Genomic DNA, 18,008 nt, shown 5'->3' with positions numbered 1-18,008 from the left:
CGGTTTCTTCTCCATTTGCTTCATGTAGGTGCGTGATACGATCGGAAATGAGAATTATTGGGCCCTTGTGGGCTTCATAATTATTAGTTCATTGTTTAAGCCCATAATACTTGGCATTTTGCCAAAGAAGAAACTGTATAAAACAAATCGGAGAAGAAAAGAAAAATAGTAGTCGCAGCAATGGAGGATCTATGGAAGAGGGCAAAATCGTTCGCAGAAGAAGCGGGTAAGAAGTCTCAGACGATAACACAATCATCCTCCGCGACCTTCGTCAATCTCGTCACCGAGACTGCTAAGAAATCCAAGGAACTCGCTCTCGAAGCTTCGAAGAAAGCTGATCAATTCAATGCCGCCGATTTCGTTGCTGAAACGGCTAAGAAATCCAAAGAATTCGCTGCTGAAGCTTCAAAGAAGGCGGATCAGTTCAAAGTCGCCGCGCTGAAACAAGCTGATCAGATCCAGAACATCAAATCGATCGCTGATATAATCGGGACCGGGACCGGGTCAGGATCCGGTTCAGAAGCGGAGCTTCTCGAATTCGGTGTAACGGATGATTTGAGAGAGTTCGCTGAAGGCTTGACCTCTGCTACATTCCAAGCTTTTCCTGATCAAGGTATTTGTTGATTTTTGTTTCGATTTTGTTGGCTCTTCGTTTCGCTGAATGTGAGCTACTTGTATAGATCAAGGGGATGAAGTTTCCGATGTGATAACAAATGCTTCGAATGTTCGAAAGGATCTCTCGGATTGGCAAGAGAGACATGCCACTCTGGTTCTAACCTCTGTCAAGGTCAACTTTCAAATTCGAGATTTCATATGTTATATGACTTGTAGTGTCTACTCTAGGAATCTAGTTAGCTGATTTTGTATGCACATTGCACATTGTTGCAGCAAATCTCCAAGTTAAGATACGAACTTTGCCCTCGTTTCATGAAAGAAAGGAGGTTCTGGAGGATTTATTTCACACTAGTGAGCACTCATGTTTCTCCGTAAGTCTTTACCATCTCTTCTATAAATTTATGATTTTATAGAATAGCATTATTTTATCTCTTCTATATATTTATTTGATTCTTATTCTTAATCAGTTACCATGTCTTAATACACCGATAGCATTTCTTTGCTAAACTTTCTCCTAATCATATTATTGCTAATAAAAAAACTAATTGGATTTTAGGATTTGGTGTTATTTTGTTAGATGATAGTGTATGGTTGTAAAAGAAGATTTTGTTGTTACTCTTACAATCTCCATCGCACTATGTGATAAGCAAGCATAACTCTTATTTCATTCGTGTTTAAGTAGGATTTGCAGGAAGAAAAAGTGCAAACATAGATAGATACCAGCATATAGGCACAGATCCAGGCCAATCATTCTCTTTACCATTTCCATCTGAGCTCATGAGCCCTCGTTTGATTCTTCATCTTTTCTTTTCCTGTTTTATCTTCACCAACTGCTACAAACTTCTTTCTCTTGTCCGAATTCTCTGCCTTTTTCGTCTTTTCGTTGTCTACTTCCTTCTTCTTCTCTGTGATCTCAATCTTGGTATCTCCTTCCATCTTTATATTTATGTTCACCTCCAATACTCTCTTGCTCTTTCTCATTGAAACATCGAACAACTCCTCTCTTTCTCGTCTTTGTTCATAAAGTCGACGCAGCTTGAGTGCGAGATTGTAGATCCCGTCCTTGAATTCCCCTTCCAAATTTCTTTCGATTTCCATTTCTAGCTCATCGCGGATCCTCTCTTCGTCTTTAGACAATAAGAGTCTCCTCTCCGCCTACAATAATACTTATAAACAATGAGTAGCTGCTTTTCTTTCCATGATGAAGGTATAATGTACATATTTTTCTTACATTTTGTCGGCTATAGTCTTTGTGGTCCATGGCTCCACACTTCTCGCCTTGCGCATATATTTCTTTCCCACTAGATTAACAAATGGGGTTATAAAACAATATCGTTTTGACATTGACATATGTCTTGATGGAGTTCCTTGTGGGACTCAGTTATACAATAGTTGGTGGTCCAAATAAGGTTATAAAAAGTTCTTAATTGTATGGTTTTATGTGACCGTTAACAAAAGATCCTTGGAAACATTTACGCTCCAAATATATCTAATTGCGGATTCAGAAACTTTGTTGTGGTTGATTAAACTGAAACTGATGTCCTTTTTATATGTTGGTGAGAATAGTGCTTTACTTGTAAGGCTGCTATGGATTGCTTAAAAGTAGGATCTTTACGATCTGTGACTGAGATATTTAGAAGAAGATTGACATGTTTGTTTCCAAAGAAAAACAAAATTGATTGGATGTTGTCTCTAATTAATTTATTGTAAGTATACATAATATTTTTTATATAATTAGATATTATGTCCAATTAATATACATAAAATAATGAGTATTGTTTTTTTATATTGTAAATATACATAATATTAATATTAATTGCCAAAAAGCAAGTGTCAAAAATTTAATTATTTGTAAACCATATTGAACCTAGAACATCTCTTAGGGGTTTGGATATTGTATCCAATTAATTTACACAAAAATTTTAAAATTAACACTTATCAAAAAAACAAAAAAATTTAAGAAAAAAAACAAGTGTTAAAAATTTAATTATGTGTAAACCATATTGAACCTAAGACACCTCTTAGGAGCTTGGATGTTGTGTGTCCAATTAATTCACACAAAAATTAAAACTTAAAAGTGTTAAAAATTTAATTATGTGAAAATCATATTGAACTTTCTCTTAAGGGATTGGATAGTGTGTTCAATTAATTTACAAAAACTTAGAAACTTAACACTTATAAGTAAAAAACATTTTGGTTGCAAACTAAATTATTTGATTCTTATTCTTAATCAGTTACCATGTCTTAATACACCGATAGCATTTCTTTGCTAAATTTTCTCCTAATCATATTATTGCTAAGAAAAAAAACTAATTGGATTTTAGGATTTAATGTTATTTTGTAGATGATAGTGTATGGTTGTAAAAGAAGATTTTGTTGTTACTCTTACAATCTCCATCGCACTATGTGATAAGCAAGCGTAACTCACACTAGTGAGTTAGGATCGTAATTAAGGAATTGAGTAATGTGTGGACAAAGGGATTTGATAAAGAAGCCTGGTAATGCATTTAGGAGATCGTGAGATGAAAGAATGCCATTAGCTTAGACTTATATCTATAATGATGGTTTCAACAGTCCTTCATGTAGAGGATAGCAATTTGTTGATCCTTGCATCTCATCGATATGATATGTTATCTTGGTAGTTGGCTTGTTCTGAGGCATTCTTTTGTAATGACTTTATTCAGATATGAGAGGAAGTACATGGAGGAACTTAAGACCAAAGGAGAGCATGGAAATGAAGAAGCTAAGAAGGCTCCAGCGACTGGAGAGACAGAAACAGTAGAAAAGAATGTTGCAATCCGTAGAACATCTACTGCGTCTTCTGAGCAGGATCTGGATACATTCCTGTTGGGTGATCTAGAAGACAGTGATGAAGCTCCAGGTGAGAATTTCTCTTCTCTGCTCCCTACTTTTAACTGTGTTTAGGTTATCTTCCTCTTGTATCCACGTCACTAATTTTGTCATTATAAACGTATATCAAGTTGTTTGAATCAGCCAAGGCGTTGAATTTGGTTTTGTGTATACTGTGTCTCTAGCTCAGTTTAGCAGGATGTATAATCTATTAATTTGTGTTTAACCCCTTCCAGATGATGGTGATGGAAGCCTTGAGGATGACTTTGACAAGATTGGAAACTCAGTAAGCACCCTTTTACATTTCCGCCAAATGTAGACCTTGTTGTTCATGAATTCGGACTAAGGAACTTCCTATGCTGCGTGTTTACAGGATGTTGAAGACGAGAAGCAATCATCTAAAGCTACAACAAATGCAGGAAACGAAGTGTCTTGTTAGTTTTAAGTTCCAATTAGAAAAGGGTAAATGAAGAAGATGCTTGAAATGTATAGTTTTGATTTAGTAAGTGATGCATACGAAGACCTTGATTTCGCAATTCATATATGATTCATTTGTTTTGCCAAACAGTCCTCTGGTTCGTTTTGTACAGCACTGCTACCGATAAGTAGTCAATTACTTCAACTCTAAACTTCTCTAGTCTTTTGGGTTCACCCATCACAAATTCACAATGAAATCTATTCATGCTTTTCCGAATCTCGGTGCACTCTGAAATCTCCTAAGCAGTGCATTCATTATAGATTTATGAAGGAGTGTTGATGGCAACGTTGTCTCTGGCCTCAAACCACAATCTCAATTTTATTTCTTAGTTCCATATTTCGTAGATGCATTTTGAGTTTATACTTGTAACAATCGTTGGCGTTTGGTAAAACTTAAAAGGTAAACTCTAAACACAAGACAAACACTAGTTTCTTTCTCACCAAGCAACTCAATACAATAGTTTTAGTTGTAGACAATTCTTTTTGGTTCGGTGCTCTGTATGAGAAAGAACATCTAAACAATGGCCATGCGTGAGTAAAAAACAAGAGGCAGTCACAGCCAACGGATAGACCCGCCCATAGAGAGATAGTTTTGTCAGACGAAGAAACGACCAATTCTCGTTATCCCTCTAATATTATTATTCGTTTTTATATTGTTTAAATATATAGTAGGACAATGTATAAAGAACAAAAAGTGTATAAAAAGCGAAGACGGTCTACATCATTTCGGGAAAATATTCCACATGGTTTCATCACGAAACTAGGGGTACCTCTTACATTACATACGTGATACATTGCTGACACTTCATCAATAAAGACAATTTGTTTTGTCAAGTATTTCTTCATTATTTTATTTCCAAAGAAAAAAAATAAGAACCCCTTTTACTGTATTTTCTTCTTTTAAATTATTTTTTGATTACTTAATCTTTAAGAAATTCACGTTTTATCAACAAAAAAAATCACTAAGAGCTCCCCATTGGAGATGATGTTCTTACATAAGTCTAACAAATTATTTTGTGTGTTTAATAGTCGAATCTCATATCCCCAATGTATAGTGTTTAATTAAAAAAAATAAAAATACAATGTAAAGTATTTTGATAACCATCTTCATCAGATAGCCGTTGGTGATGCATTTAATTTAAAGACTAGACTATTTAAAATGGTATAGCCGTTTAGTACACTAATATTGTATTAATTAGACATCAATCTATAAGAAAAAAAAAAATCTAGAGAGGGACAGATCCAAAAAGGCAAAACCCCATGGCTTATTATAGGTTCAACTACCATAGCATCCCTAACTGTATTTCATTAATAATCACGATTAACAAAAGCGAAAATTTTGGGTACTATAACATATTTACTTGGTAAATTAAAATGCATGGTTTGGTGATTAAACAAAAAAAGTATGGGTACTATATACTAATAAGAGAGTCTGCAGAGTTAGACTTTGAGCACGAGATACATAATGACACGTGAGGGGATAAGATCGTCGTATAGCTCCCAACCAACCACTGAATCACCTTCACGTTCACCAGTCCTCTGGATTTAGTCGCCTGCACGACCTTTTATATTTTAGTTTTTTGTTTTGTTTAAATACTACTACAGAATCTAATTTGTATGCTTGTCAAAACAAGAAATGATTTTGTATGCTTGTAACTTGTTTTTTTAGTAGGGTTACTGAGGTTTTCATATAAGGACTACATTACCATGAAATTATTCGAATATGATACATAGGAAAACAGTAAACAAATTCAACGGACAGAATAAAAAATAAGAATGAAAATCCATTTGGCTTCTGTCAAGCACAAAATTTTAAGGCAGGCAGATTCAAAGTATATATCAAAATTCAAAAAATTCAAATTAAATATTGATGATACGCCTGCAGACGAATAAACAAACATTTGATGGATTTGCTTATATCGGAAAATATCTATCACGGCCATTGACCATTCAGCACCTCTACTACATCGTGCATAAACATGATCGTTTACAATAACATTGGTGGTTTAAAATATTTTGTGATGATATATATTTTTGCTGTTGAGGTATAATTAATATGGAATCATTTCGTCAATGAATCATCTATATTCTCATACATACTGTTGATTAATACCCAAATTTTTTTATGTGAATTTGGTGTAAAAAGGATTTGAATGAGTGATAGAAATGACATCTTCTCCTAGTAAGCCGATATGATATTTGATTAATGAGTGAAAGATTCTTTCAAATTAATACTTTTAATAGGGAATCTTAAATACTGCAAAAATAGTATTATATAGCTACAATACTCTTCCATCATTTTTGTGCCAATCAAGTTTTAAGGATATTTTTATTGGTTAAAGCAATCAGGTTTTGTGGATGCATGCGAACCCCACAAATAATTTATTTTAGAGATCAGATGTTGTAAGTTTTACTTTTGAAAGCAAAAGCTAGTATAAAACTACGTAGATCCAATAATTGATACACAATTAATTTTACCTGTAACACCTAACCATAACAAGTGAATAACGATATGTTTAGAAGAAAAAAAACAAGTGAATAACAACAAAACAAATAAAATATAGCATTAACGTAGTACTTAAGTCAAGAAATCACTAAAAAAAACATATTGTTCACTCTACAACACATGAAAAATCTATACATTCGTTTGAGTTCCAACATCATTTATGTAACAATTTAACATGTAAGAGATCCTTTCAATGGGAAAACAAGTTCACTCAATAAAATGTATAGGACCTAGACTAACCCAACTTGCTTTCGTAACATTTTTCAGTAGATCCCATGTCATGTTTTAGTTTACAATGAATACAAATGTCAATCACGACGTAAATAAAGTCGGAAAAGAACATTTTGAATTGCATATGTAAAATGTCTCTTTTCAATGATTACTAGGTAAAACGTTTCTCTAATTCATTTATTACGCTGATGATGTAAGTACTTAGATACCGACGTTTCCAAAATTAAAGCGACCATTTGATGATTATGATCTTGCTCAAACCATTTCGATTATACATAAATTTTGGATATATCAAAATCACTTGGAGAATACGTCAGTCAACTTGGGATGTCGGCATCATCAATGACACACACACACACACACTTGTATGATATTTCCAAATCTGGGAACATAATTTTGGGTCCTAGCTATCAATCAAATAAGGGTAGTTTTGGTAAATTAGTAATAATGATCATTTTAATCCCTAACTTGATTAAGATGTTTGTTTGACCAAGCCACGTCAAAGCTCTAATCCCCTTCAAAAGTCCACGTCCTCATTCTAGTCTCCCTAAAAGCCGGTGCCATCCAACGTCCCTCATTTCGCCAACAGTATTTCTAGAGATTCAACGGCTACGATCTTCCGTTCTAGACCCTTCCAAAAATTACGAAGCAAGAGAGAAAGAGCACAAATCTTTTTTACTTAGCCTGAGTTTCACTTGGAGACATTTAACCATGGTTAGTTTTAAACCACTTGCTTGGGTTAAGCGGTGAGAGGGGTGGTTAAATGTCTGAGTAAGTGGTGAGAGACAATGAGATAGGAAGAGAAAAAAAAAACAGCTTCTTCTTCAAAGCGAGACCTATCTGAGTCGACTCGTAACGAGTTGATTTTTTTTTGTTTTCTTCTCTACTGGTTTCGCTTTTCGAGCTTCTCGTCTCCGTTAATCGTTAAATCTAGCTCATTGATCCGATATCCATTGTTTTCTCTCGCCGGCGCGTCATTGTCATTCGTCGTCGAGTTCTGGTGAGTCTTCCATTTTTCTGTAGATTTGTTGTTGTCTTGACAAAAATGGAGTTTTGAAGATGTTTCTTAATACGTTCCTCGGTTGTTTGTTTCCTGATTTGATTCATAGGTCTGAGATTGCTATTAATTATTCAAATCTCATATCGAGCTTATGTTTTTTGTATTAGTTCAATGTTGTTGATTGTTAACTAGATCAAGCTGGATTAAGAAAATTAGATATCTTCAAATGCTTTTGTTGCTTCCATTTGTTATTTTCAGGGATCTATGTTGGACTTAAAGTTTTGGTTTTGTGTTCTTACTCACGTTCGATTTAATTCCTCTCTTTGTAGATTGTTTTAACTATGGAAGCTCGTCGTGGAGTCTAATTCATTATTGAGCTTGAGGATTGGTTCGGTTGATGGTCTTTTCCACCGTTTGAAAGAGTTCTTCAGTTTAACATCTGGTGTTGGATCTAGTCACCTGTATTGAAAGTGGGAAGAAACTAACTTGTGCAGCCATAGTCGCAAAGGCTGTGATTTTTTGTCTCCACACTCATGTCACGTAAGCTTGACAGTCCTATTAAGACACAAATGGCAGTGGCACTAGTGAAGAGTCCCCTGAATGGGGAATTTCGTGAATTTAACAAGGTAGGAATGAAGACACCTGTGGGTCGTAGGCGGGTTTTTGTTCAGACAGAGACTGGTTGTGTACTGGGGTTGGAGTTGGATCGTAGTGATAACGCGCACACTGTGAAAAGGAAGTTGCAGGTTGCTCTTAATTTCCCCATTGAGGAAAGCTCGTTGACCTTTGGGGATTTGGTGCTTAAAAATGATCTTACAGCTGTTAGAAGTGATTCTCCTCTTCTTCTAACTCGGAACAACTTTCATAGGAGCTCATCGACTCCGTGTCTTTCCCCAATGAGGGCTGACCTTCAGCAGAGAAGAGATGAGAGCAGTCCTATTGAAATTCTTGGGAACTCTGTTTCTTTCTCTTTCGTGAGGCAAATGGCGAAGGATATTACAAAAGCAGTGAAGAAGGGCATTGATCCAGTTGCTGTTAATAGTGGGCTTGGAGGGGCCTATTACTTTAAGAACAGCCGTGGAGAGAGTGTTGCAATTGTTAAACCAACTGATGAGGAGCCTTATGCTCCTAATAACCCAAAAGGTTTTGTTGGTAAGGCGCTTGGACAACCTGGGTTGAAGCGTTCAGTACGGGTTGGGGAAACAGGCTACAGAGAAGTTGCGGCTTATCTTCTCGACAAGGAGCATTTTGCAAATGTTCCTCCCACTGCTCTTGTGAAGATTACTCACTCTATCTTTAATGTCAACGATGGAGTGAAGGCAAGCAAGCCTATGGAGAAGATGTTGGTGAGCAAGATTGCTTCCTTGCAGCAGTTCATACCTCATGATTATGATGCTAGCGAGCACGGAACATCAAATTTCCCTGTTTCAGCTGTACACCGTATAGGGATTCTTGACATCAGAATCTTAAATACAGATAGGCACTCAGGGAACCTTTTGGTCAAGAAACTGGATGGTGATGGTATGTTTGGCCAGGTGGAGCTAGTTCCAATCGATCATGGTCTTTGCTTGCCTGAAACTCTAGAGGACCCTTACTTTGAGTGGATTCATTGGCCACAGGCATCGATCCCATTCTCTGAAGATGAGCTGAAGTACATAGCAAATCTGGATCCTTTAGGAGATTGTGAGATGCTGCGGAGGGAACTTCCAATGGTACGAGAGGCCAGTCTCCGTGTTCTAGTTCTCTGCACAATTTTTCTCAAGGAAGCTGCTGCTAATGGCCTTTGTTTGGCTGAAATTGGTGAGATGATGACTAGAGAGGTTCGTCCTGGAGATGAGGAGCCGAGTGAGATTGAAGTGGTTTGTCTTGAGGCTATGAGTTTGATAGGAGAGAAAGACGCTGAGTCCCCAAGATCAGACTTGGGAAATGATATTGAATTCCAGTTTGATATAGATTGTGAGGAAGTAACTGATTGTACGAAAAAACTAGCATTACCACTCGGACTCACGTTTGGAAATGCTCGTGGTCAGTTGTCAAAGGTGGAAGAAACAACAGAGGATGGGGAAGAAGAAGAAGAAGAAGACAGAGAGGAGGAAGAGAATGACAGAGCTGATCTAGAGAAAATGCCGACGATTAAGCTTTCAATGTCTCTCAAAAGCACTCTTCTTGGTGAGAAGAGTCAGAAGTATCAGAAACACCCAGGAGCAAGAGTGGAGAGCGCATATGCATCATCTGCTCACAGAAGTGCAGACGAACAGATCCCATCAAGCACAAGCTTTGTGAAGCTGTCGGATATGAGCGAAGAAGAGTGGACGATTTTCCTGGAGAAATATCAAGAGCTGCTTTATCCAGCCATTGAAAAGCGCAAGTCGATAACTTTAGGACAGAAGCAGAGGCAGAGGCTGGGGACTTCTTGTCAGTTTTGAGAAGACTGAAGAAGAAGAAGAAGAATAAAAGGATCGTGTAAAGTCGTGTTTCTAAGGGCTTTGCTTAGACTGGATTGTTGGAAACGCGTAAAGGTGAAGATATGAGTGGAATGGATTTAGTGTAAATATTCGTTGGTTACTCTCAGCTTTTAGTATGGAGGAGTCTCGAGAGATGAAGAGAAATTAGTCATTTGTTTCGTTTGTCATTTTGTTTTAACTTCTTAAAATCTTTTGTGATATAAATAACTTGTAGATTTGGAAAAAAGAAAAGAAAAGAAAAGTTAGAGAGCTTTGTTTCATTTTGTTGTTTCATATCATCACCCGTCAATCGTTCTATATCATGCCAATGGCTGCTTCTATCGAGTACACCACATTTAGCTTCACTGTTTGAATCGTTCATCAAATTGTGAGGGATTCGTGACATTATTAGTGTTTGAAGATTTGGTTGCCAAGTAGAGCTAATTCCGATTGATCAAGTTGAAGTACATATGTGATGATCATGTTGTGCACATGTGTTGAATTAACATTCCTCTTCCCTTGCATGGATTTATATGTACAAAAAAGAAGCAGACAATAGCTACAAAAGAAGCAGACAGTAGCTATTCATTACACAACATTGTTGATTCTTACTCTCGACTCTTTCTCCGGGAGCTGTCAATATTTCAAAGACAAAATCTGCTTCCTCCTCTGTTTCGTTTTCACTCTTCTGTTCGAAGTTAATAAAATTCTCGACCGCGGCGCACTATATCAGCAGCTAAAGCTGAGTACAAAGTGAAGAAGAAACATCTACGGCTCCACCTTCATGTCAGCTGTAAGATCAGATAAACATGAAAAGCTTTAGCGAGTTTCAAGTATCTGGTTACAAAAGTATGAAACTTATAGGGCTTTTACTTTCACCTGTTGTATCTTCATGATCAGGTGCAGTGCCGGTTTCATGGTTCATGTGGACAAGATTGTGGTGATCACTTTCATATCCATGTGTTTCCTGTTCAAAACTCACTAACAATATTAGATGAATGCAAGAGAAAGAAATGATTCTGCAAAGATATGTTTATTGTTGGAGTACAATGCGCAACCAAATATATGTACCTGCCGTTTTAATCCTCCACTCAATAGCGACATTGAGGAAATGTTCGGTTGCATGAATCCTGTTTGAGAGAGATACGATACAGGAGGATAAAGCATCGACATGTTGTGGGGAAATGTCGGTGCAGATGATTGAAGAGCCTGCATGAATATATAGAAGACATCAACATCATATCAATGAAGTTACTCGTCAAATGATAAGAAAGAGAAGGGTTTCAACATATGTTACATCTTTTGCAAGGAGGCTTTCGAGGTTAAAATCGAGCACAGGATTCACAGCCGAAAGTTTCATCGATAAAAACTGAAATGCATGGAAGAAGTAACTAACACAAAGTGAGGTTGCTAATTAAATGAAGTCTCAAGAACAGACACTAAGAAAATAGGAAATTCCCAAAGCAAACAAAGGGAAACCTCGATTTGGCATTGAAGTGATTGCACATAGTTAATGATTTCATCGAGCATAACTGCCTTACCAGTCACCTACACAATAAATGCAATGTCCCATTTATATGAAAAGAAAACAGCTTCAGCTTCCATTCTTCTACATGTAGACATCAACATCTAAAAAGAAAAGGACTTACCTTGTCGCAACCTGGCACAAGATCTTGCAAGAACTTCATCCTTTCACTGATTTTTTCTCTTCTTACCTACGATAACAAGTTTAACCAAATTCAAATACAACAACAAAAGAAATTTGCTTTCTATTCAACTTCAAAAAAATATTGTTCCTACTCTTTCAGCAAGACTGTGACTATTAGTAGCCTGGCCTCTTCGTGCCCTCATGTGAATATACCCATCCTTTAAAGAATCAGAAGGTTGCTTCTCACTGTTTGTCTTGTTCGCATTTGAAGTTGGACTTTGCTCATCCTTTTGCTTTTTATCTTCTTCTTCTTCACAATCCTACCAACAGAAATATTATCAACGAAAGACCAAAAAACACAAAATACAAAAGGAGTGCTACAAATCTCTATACCTTCCCAATTCTTTTCCTCTTCTTACTACTAAACCCCTTGGAAGATGTTTGCCCACACTTAGCATCATCATGACCATTACCTCCACTAGATTGAGAATCCTCTGATACATTATTAATCGATCTCTCTTTCACTAACTTAGATGCATCAGTAAGAGGACCATTATCTAGTTTGGATCCACTAGGAATCTGTGTATCTTGAAGAAACAAGCCAGTTGAATCTGGAACTCCAAGAGATGATTGTTGTTGGTTCATCATCATTTCACCACATCCAAAAAAAGAAAACTTTGCAGCACGCTCAATGAATCCTGAATCTGCAGGGAACTGAGCCATATTCCAACCCATTTCAAGAGGTATATCAATATTATTATTACCTCTAAAGGAAGTGTCTGCATCTGTGTGGACATTGAAACCACCATCATGCCAAAGAGTTTCTCTGAATGAATCCATCATCGGAGAAGGACCCAACATTGGATTCTCCGGAGGATACAAATCCACTGGCGTATTGACCAAATCCTTCTTCTTTGCGGCAAACTCGTCTTTGTCACTCATTCTCTTAAAAGTAGTAAAGCCCCAATTTTGATCACATGAAACTCAACTTTCTACACAAGAACTGAGGAATTGAAGTAAACACACGAGCAAATCAGAGAAAAGTTGAGAATAAAAGAGTAGAATCAGTCAACGGTAGATAAAGGAGCATACTTTAAGTACAAACAAACCTTAATTCAGAGAAAAAGATAAAGAAAACATTGAGTCATGTTTTTCAAAAGAGAATCATTATTCGTGGTAAAAAGTGTCAGAATTTCAGATTCTGTGCCACTTTCTCTCTACGAGTTTTCAAATATCTTTTCCTTTCAAATTTTCTTACCAAAAAGCTTTATTGAACTGGGTTCTGTTTCTGCTGCAATAAAGAGAAGAGCGTTGATGGTCTTTTTAGAGATGGAGAGTTAAAAACGAGTTTAAGAAGAATGAAAAAAAAAAAGTTCCTGAATTCATATACCCACGCTTGCATTAAAAACAGAGCTTATGATCATTAAACATAAACATTAAACACAGCCATGATCTGAACATTAAAAATGTTAGGGTGTTTTGAGAAATGGTCAAATGCAAAACTAAGGATTTCATACAAAAGAAGCCTAACAAATCCGATGAAATTAACGTCTCAAATAAAAAATGAAGACATTAATCTCAATTCTTAGAGATTTTTGGCTAGTGAGTAGTGTCATAGGTCCAAATTTTGGAATTCTAAAAGAGTAATTTACATGCATGCCCATCCAAAGATAGCACAACTCGTGTAATTGTCGAGCTAGCTCCTATGAAAGTAAAAGAATCATTTTAGATTAGATCAACTTAATATGTGCTTAGAAAAATGTTGTATGTTTTATCACGATTTACCTATCAACCCAATATCAAGCTGTAATCGTTTTTTTTTTTGACACCACTTAAATTGTTAAACTATTATGCAAAAGTGAAGGAGGGAGCTGCTGGACGGTCCGGTGAGCACGAGGGCCGAGGACATAATTAGTTGGCCTTGGGACTTTCAATTGCTAAAGACCTAAATAAATATTTTAAGAATATTCAACCCACACCTTTTACTTTTATCATTTCTTCCTAGATTTTTGTGTGTGATTTTAGGTCGTGTGATTCTCAAAACTGGTGAGTTGTGGTGCCCGTCCTGAAGACAAGCCCACCTAAACAGTGGTTTTGGATGTGTTTTTTTTTCTCCCATACCTTTGTTTTTTTTTTATAACATTTTCTAGTTAAACAAAAATTATGGATCTATTGTCTTGTATGGAAACTAAGCTATGATAAATTTATAATGTTTTTCAGTCATATTTTGGCGTTGGTGTTCGAATTCGTGACTTTGAAAATATTTTAATATCCATTTAAGGATGATCAACTTAGAATACCAATTTGAGAACCATCCATGCCGGATCAAAAATGTTAATTGCATGCCCCTAGACTAAGTCTATACATATATTAAAATATATAATTAGGAAATTTTCGCTTTATATTCTTGTTGAAATGAATCAATCAATCCTCGTATTGACCTTTACAATACATGTACTAATTAAGATAGAAACTAAGATATACTAAAGCTTTCAAGTTTCAGTTTCCATATAAATTTCGGCCATATATAACAATTTAAACTAGTTTTATTACAGTCGGTATTCAAATCCATCATACCGCTAACTTTAAATGTTCTTAGATATAAACGGTTGAGCTACTGACTCTTGAAACTTCCATATGATCTTTACTACAACGTTTGTTCAATATATTTACCCGATCGTCTAAAAAATATTGAATTTATTCAACAGTTATAAATGGAAGACAAAACATTGGTCTTTTCAAAGGAAAAACAACATCAAAAGCAAAAAGCCAAAGCGAAAATGCACATAGATATTTAAGTACACACATAATTCCATTTCTTATAATGACAACGTCTCGAAAGGGAAAGCTTTTAAACCGTGTGGATACACTTATTAAATACACTCTTACTTTGAGTCTCGCTTCATCATGTATGTAAATGGTTAGTATAGTGGTGGAGAGGGAGAGCTATAGTAAGGCGGTGGTGATGGCGAACTATAGACATATGGAGGAGGCTTGTAAACATATGGAGCCGGCGGTGGAGAGTAGCTATAGACATATGGAGGAGGCTTGTAAACATATGGAGCCGGCGGTGGAGAGTAGCTATAGACATATGGGGGAGGTTTGTAAACATATGGAGCTGGCGGTGGAGAGTAGTTATAGACATATGGAGGAGGCTTGTAAACATATGGAGGAGGCTTATAAACATATGGAGCCGGTGGTGGTGAGTAGCTATCGACGTATGGAGGTGGTGGAGGAGACTTGTAAACATATGGAGGAGGTGGTGGTGAAGTATAGACATAAGGAGGTGGTGGAGGAGACTTATATACATATGGAGGAGGCGGTGGCGAGCTGTAAACATATGGAGGTGGTGGTGGCGAGCTATATACGTAGGGAGGTGGTGGAGGCGAGCTATAGACGTAGGGAGGTGGTGGAGGAGATTTGTAAACATAAGGAGGTGGTGGTGGTGAGCTGTACACATAAGGAGGCGGTGGTGGAGATTTGTAGACATATGGAGGTGGTGGTGGAGAACTGTAGACGTAAGGAGGTGGTGGCGGAGACTTGTAAACATATGGAGGAGGTGGTGGAGAGCTATAGACATAAGGAGGAGGTGGAGGAGATTTGTAGACATATGGAGGTGGTGGTGGAGAAGAGTAGACGTAAGGTGGTGGAGGAGGCGACTTGTAGACATAAGGAGGAGGAGGTGGAGAGCTATATACGTAAGGAGGTGGTGGAGGAGATTGGTAGACATATGGCGGTGGTGGTGGAGGACTATAGACGTAAGGAGGTGGTGGAGGAGACTTATAAACATATGGTGGTGGTGGTGGGGAACTATAGACATAAGGAGGAGGTGGTGGAGAGCTATAGACATAAGGAGGTGGTGGCGGGGACTTGTAAACATATGGAGGAGGTGGTGGGGAGCTGTAGACATAGGGAGGTGGTGGGGGAGACTTGTAAACATATGGAGGAGGTGGAGGGGAGCTATAGACGTAGGGAGGTGGTGGGGGAGAGTTGTAAACATATGGAGGAGGTGGTGGGGAGCTATAGACGTAAGGAGGTGGTGGGGGAGAACTGTAGATATATGGAGGGGGTTTGTAAACATATGGAGGAGGCGATGGAGAGTTATAAACATATGGTGGAGGACTGTTGTAAACATATGGCGGAAGCGGTGAATACGGTGTTGGTGTTGGAGAGTATTGAGCACTTGTATACGCAACCATGGAATACAAGGCTAAGACCACCATAAGTAAAGATGGCCAATTAGGACTGGCCATGTTGAGAAACTTGTGTGCTCTCTTAGTTTCGTTTAAGACTCTCTAACCAAATTATTTTTGAATGTGTTGTTAATTACAAACTAGCGGTTTATATAGCCGGTCATCACTGCAACTGGTATGGTTGTTTATTTAAGTTTATGTATATATGTTTCTTAGTGCAACATGGTTATATTTTTAAATAAGTCAAATTAACTTGAGAAATTGTTAAAGGTAAAACTTAGGAAGAAGTCTTTGGTAGCTACCCCTTACCATATTCCTAAACCGGATGGGTAGACTTTGAAGTTTTCAATCCAAATTGGACGTCATTAGTGCAGCCCTAGTTGCTATAAGGAACAAGCAAAATAATTTTTCCATATTCTCTATCATTCGACTTGTAAATATAAGTTATCTATTAGATTTCGTTCCAAGATACACAAACATATATATTGTCTTAATACATACAGATTTTATAATTGACCTTGCAAAACCTTTGCTTTATGTTCCAAAACCACGTTTCAAATATGTTTTCCAGGATGTGTCGGTTCTTTTCTCTCTAAATAATATCAGAAGACTACAACAACTTGCTTGCAAATTCAAAAACAATTATGGTCTTATGGATATTTTTTTTATATACATATTTTATAGAAGATTTCTCCTTTCACATATACAATTAAAAATTATCGGCAACCATGACAGAGGAAACGTTTTGGTTTAAACTTTGAAGTTGTCAACGTAAATTCCATGTTTTGTTTATTGATTTGTATAGTTTTCTAACTTATTGTTGGTGCATATCGATCAAAACCTTTCTGTGATACAATGTTTAGTAGAACCATATATCTCGCTAGTCACGTATCAGAACCCTTTCTGTGATACAAATACAATGTTTAGTAACCATATCGCTAGTCGCGTACATAGGCTCAGGTGTCCACAGTCCACAAAAAGCATTTAGCCTTTCTGTTTGATAATCGAATCCTAGACTATGAGAAAACTGGAACGCAGAAAGCGGAAAAACGGTATATTTCCCCACTAGAAGTATCGCATCATGCTAGATATAGCCCAAACTTTGACCTCGGTCTATATATCCATGAATTGGTAGTTATACTCCTATTTCTCCCAGAAAGGAAAGTTCCATAGCTATATGTCCCCGAATAAATAGTTCGAGATCCATAATCCCACGGAACTGGGTTTAGTCGGTTTACTCTATACCTTACCGATTGATAAACCAAACTAAACCTAATTATAACCAGACTTAACAGTAATTCAGCCGTTTACAACCCGATTGCAGTTCTATAACCCCAAAATCAAAAATTCCCAAATTGAAAATATTAAAAACCCCAAAATCGACGAACCCTAGAGAGAGAAGAGATTTGGTGGATATATGTCGTTGATGTTGCTGTAATGGTTTGATTGAGTTTGGGAATGTTGGGTTGCGAATTGTTTTTATCGAACAAATTGAAGTATGATTGGTGGGGTTCCTTCTCAGCCATGGTGTGAGAAAGAAGAAGACGATTTTCAATATCCAAAAAACACATTAATACCCCACTAAATTGTTACAGGAAAGAAGAGAAGTGACGACTTGTTGCAGGAAAAATGAGTGGTGATGTGGCAAAACTCTCACGTGACAAAACTCTTGTGTTTCCTTTTTTCTAAATGCTTTCCTTTTACTATAGTGGCAATCGTAGTTAGCCTCTCATTCATTCATGAACACGTTACGAGTTTTATCTCTCTTTTCTCAATTCTGTGAAACTTGGTTTTTATATCAATAATTTGCTAGAGCTATTTCTTCTTTCAAGCTCTTTCGATTGATATCTGAATTGTTACTTGCATAAAACAATACACAGTTTTATAAAGAAGAGACAAACGTCTTAAAAAAAAGTCGAGCTTACTGTCACATAAGCATCATCACCACCATTGAAGCAAAAAACCAAGCTTGGAAACAGAGAATTTCACAATGACTGAAACAGAGATATCTAACACTACCCATCGGATGAATTGAGTGCGTGTG

The 18,008-nt window shown here is 36.9% G+C and overlaps 6 protein-coding genes across 17 annotated transcripts; 3 read left to right on the top strand and 3 right to left on the bottom strand.

The window, feature by feature from the left end:
* Window positions 1-160: 160 nt before the first annotated feature.
* AT1G26300 (BSD domain-containing protein) lies at window positions 161-4,159 on the top strand. Of its 3 annotated transcripts, none has more exons than NM_102394.3 (6): window positions 162-613; window positions 681-787; window positions 889-986; window positions 3,300-3,496; window positions 3,702-3,751; window positions 3,839-4,159. In NM_102394.3, exons 1-6 carry the CDS (start codon window positions 181-183, stop codon window positions 3,902-3,904), a joined length of 951 nt encoding a protein of 316 aa, NP_173954.2. In that variant the 5' UTR covers window positions 162-180; the 3' UTR covers window positions 3,905-4,159. The 3 variants fall into 3 exon arrangements, with proteins under 3 accessions (NP_973914.1, NP_173954.2, NP_001319084.1); NM_001332710.1 differs by having other exon boundaries at window positions 173-613; window positions 889-1,822; window positions 3,839-4,157; NM_202185.2 differs by lacking the exons at window positions 3,300-3,496; window positions 3,702-3,751; window positions 3,839-4,159 and having other exon boundaries at window positions 161-613; window positions 889-2,284.
* On the bottom strand, window positions 963-2,284 carry AT1G26290 (uncharacterized protein). Its single transcript, NM_102393.3, has 2 exons — window positions 1,847-2,284; window positions 963-1,770 (listed from the first exon to the last, which is right to left on the bottom strand). Exons 1-2 carry the CDS (start codon window positions 1,874-1,876, stop codon window positions 1,372-1,374), a joined length of 429 nt encoding a protein of 142 aa, NP_173953.1. The 5' UTR covers window positions 1,877-2,284; the 3' UTR covers window positions 963-1,371.
* A 3,207-nt stretch (window positions 4,160-7,366) lies between the features above and the next one.
* Window positions 7,367-10,458, top strand: AT1G26270 (Phosphatidylinositol 3- and 4-kinase family protein). The gene is made up of 2 exons (NM_102391.3): window positions 7,367-7,679; window positions 8,009-10,458. Exon 2 carries the CDS (start codon window positions 8,213-8,215, stop codon window positions 10,103-10,105), a length of 1,893 nt encoding a protein of 630 aa, NP_564242.1. The 5' UTR covers window positions 7,367-7,679; window positions 8,009-8,212; the 3' UTR covers window positions 10,106-10,458.
* A 93-nt stretch (window positions 10,459-10,551) lies between these two features.
* On the bottom strand, window positions 10,552-13,123 carry CIB5 (cryptochrome-interacting basic-helix-loop-helix 5). 6 transcript variants are annotated; one of them, NM_001332707.1, is made up of 9 exons: window positions 13,030-13,123; window positions 12,165-12,763; window positions 11,924-12,091; window positions 11,773-11,838; window positions 11,603-11,671; window positions 11,421-11,492; window positions 11,195-11,332; window positions 11,003-11,090; window positions 10,552-10,914 (listed from the first exon to the last, which is right to left on the bottom strand). In NM_001332707.1, exons 2-9 carry the CDS (start codon window positions 12,711-12,713, stop codon window positions 10,892-10,894), a joined length of 1,173 nt encoding a protein of 390 aa, NP_001323071.1. In that variant the 5' UTR covers window positions 12,714-12,763; window positions 13,030-13,123; the 3' UTR covers window positions 10,552-10,891. The 6 variants fall into 6 exon arrangements, with proteins under 6 accessions (NP_001323071.1, NP_001323073.1, NP_973913.1 ...); NM_001332709.1 differs by having other exon boundaries at window positions 12,165-12,774; window positions 12,881-13,122; NM_202184.3 differs by having other exon boundaries at window positions 12,165-12,774; window positions 13,030-13,122.
* Window positions 13,124-14,275: 1,152 nt separating this feature from the next.
* Window positions 14,276-16,071, top strand: AT1G26255 (uncharacterized protein; the record flags this gene model as incomplete). Of its 5 annotated transcripts, none has more annotated exons than NM_001332703.1 (4): window positions 14,276-14,773; window positions 14,936-15,393; window positions 15,451-15,603; window positions 15,778-15,996. In NM_001332703.1, the coding sequence occupies 4 exons, from the start codon at window positions 14,689-14,691 to the stop codon at window positions 15,994-15,996; spliced, it is 915 nt and encodes a 304-aa protein (NP_001321206.1). The 5 variants fall into 5 exon arrangements, with proteins under 5 accessions (NP_001321206.1, NP_001321205.1, NP_001321207.1 ...); NM_001332704.1 differs by having other exon boundaries at window positions 14,626-14,806; window positions 14,861-15,393; NM_001332702.1 differs by lacking the exon at window positions 15,451-15,603 and having other exon boundaries at window positions 14,482-14,752; window positions 14,915-15,019; window positions 15,770-16,071.
* AT1G26250 (Proline-rich extensin-like family protein) lies at window positions 14,463-16,089 on the bottom strand. Its single transcript, NM_102389.1, has one exon. The coding sequence runs from the start codon at window positions 16,022-16,024 to the stop codon at window positions 14,693-14,695; it is 1,332 nt and encodes a 443-aa protein (NP_173949.1). The 5' UTR covers window positions 16,025-16,089; the 3' UTR covers window positions 14,463-14,692.
* Window positions 16,090-18,008: the final 1,919 nt, after the last annotated feature.

Source organism: Arabidopsis thaliana (assembly GCF_000001735.4).
Source record: "Arabidopsis thaliana chromosome 1 sequence".
In the NCBI taxonomy this organism is placed as follows: domain Eukaryota; kingdom Viridiplantae; phylum Streptophyta; class Magnoliopsida; order Brassicales; family Brassicaceae; genus Arabidopsis; species Arabidopsis thaliana.
Note: the sequence above shows the minus strand (reverse complement) of the source record. Positions and strands in the feature narration are given on the sequence as shown.

What these genes read in the sequence shown, in the direction of transcription:
- AT1G26250 (NM_102389.1), bottom strand. Translation starts at nt 16,024, where the DNA reads ATGGCCAGTCCTAATTGGCCATCTTTACTTATGGTGGTCTTAGCCTTG.
- AT1G26300 (NM_102394.3), top strand. Translation starts at nt 181, where the DNA reads ATGGAGGATCTATGGAAGAGGGCAAAATCGTTCGCAGAAGAAGCGGGT. An exon ending in GTGAGCACTCATGTTTCTCC is followed by an intron (nt 987 to 3,299) that starts GTAAGTCTTTAC and finishes GACTTTATTCAG; the next exon opens with ATATGAGAGGAAGTACATGG. An exon ending in AGACAGTGATGAAGCTCCAG is followed by an intron (nt 3,497 to 3,701) that starts GTGAGAATTTCT and finishes AACCCCTTCCAG; the next exon opens with ATGATGGTGATGGAAGCCTT.
- AT1G26290 (NM_102393.3), bottom strand. Translation starts at nt 1,876, where the DNA reads ATGGACCACAAAGACTATAGCCGACAAAAT. An exon ending in AAGACTATAGCCGACAAAAT is followed by an intron (nt 1,771 to 1,846) that starts GTAAGAAAAATA and finishes GTATTATTGTAG; the next exon opens with GCGGAGAGGAGACTCTTATT.
- CIB5 (NM_102390.3), bottom strand. Translation starts at nt 12,713, where the DNA reads ATGAGTGACAAAGACGAGTTTGCCGCAAAGAAGAAGGATTTGGTCAAT. An exon ending in CACTTCAATGCCAAATCGAG is followed by an intron (nt 11,493 to 11,602) that starts GTTTCCCTTTGT and finishes CATGCATTTCAG; the next exon opens with TTTTTATCGATGAAACTTTC. An exon ending in TGATCATGAAGATACAACAG is followed by an intron (nt 10,915 to 11,002) that starts GTGAAAGTAAAA and finishes CTGATCTTACAG; the next exon opens with CTGACATGAAGGTGGAGCCG.
- AT1G26270 (NM_102391.3), top strand. Translation starts at nt 8,213, where the DNA reads ATGTCACGTAAGCTTGACAGTCCTATTAAGACACAAATGGCAGTGGCA.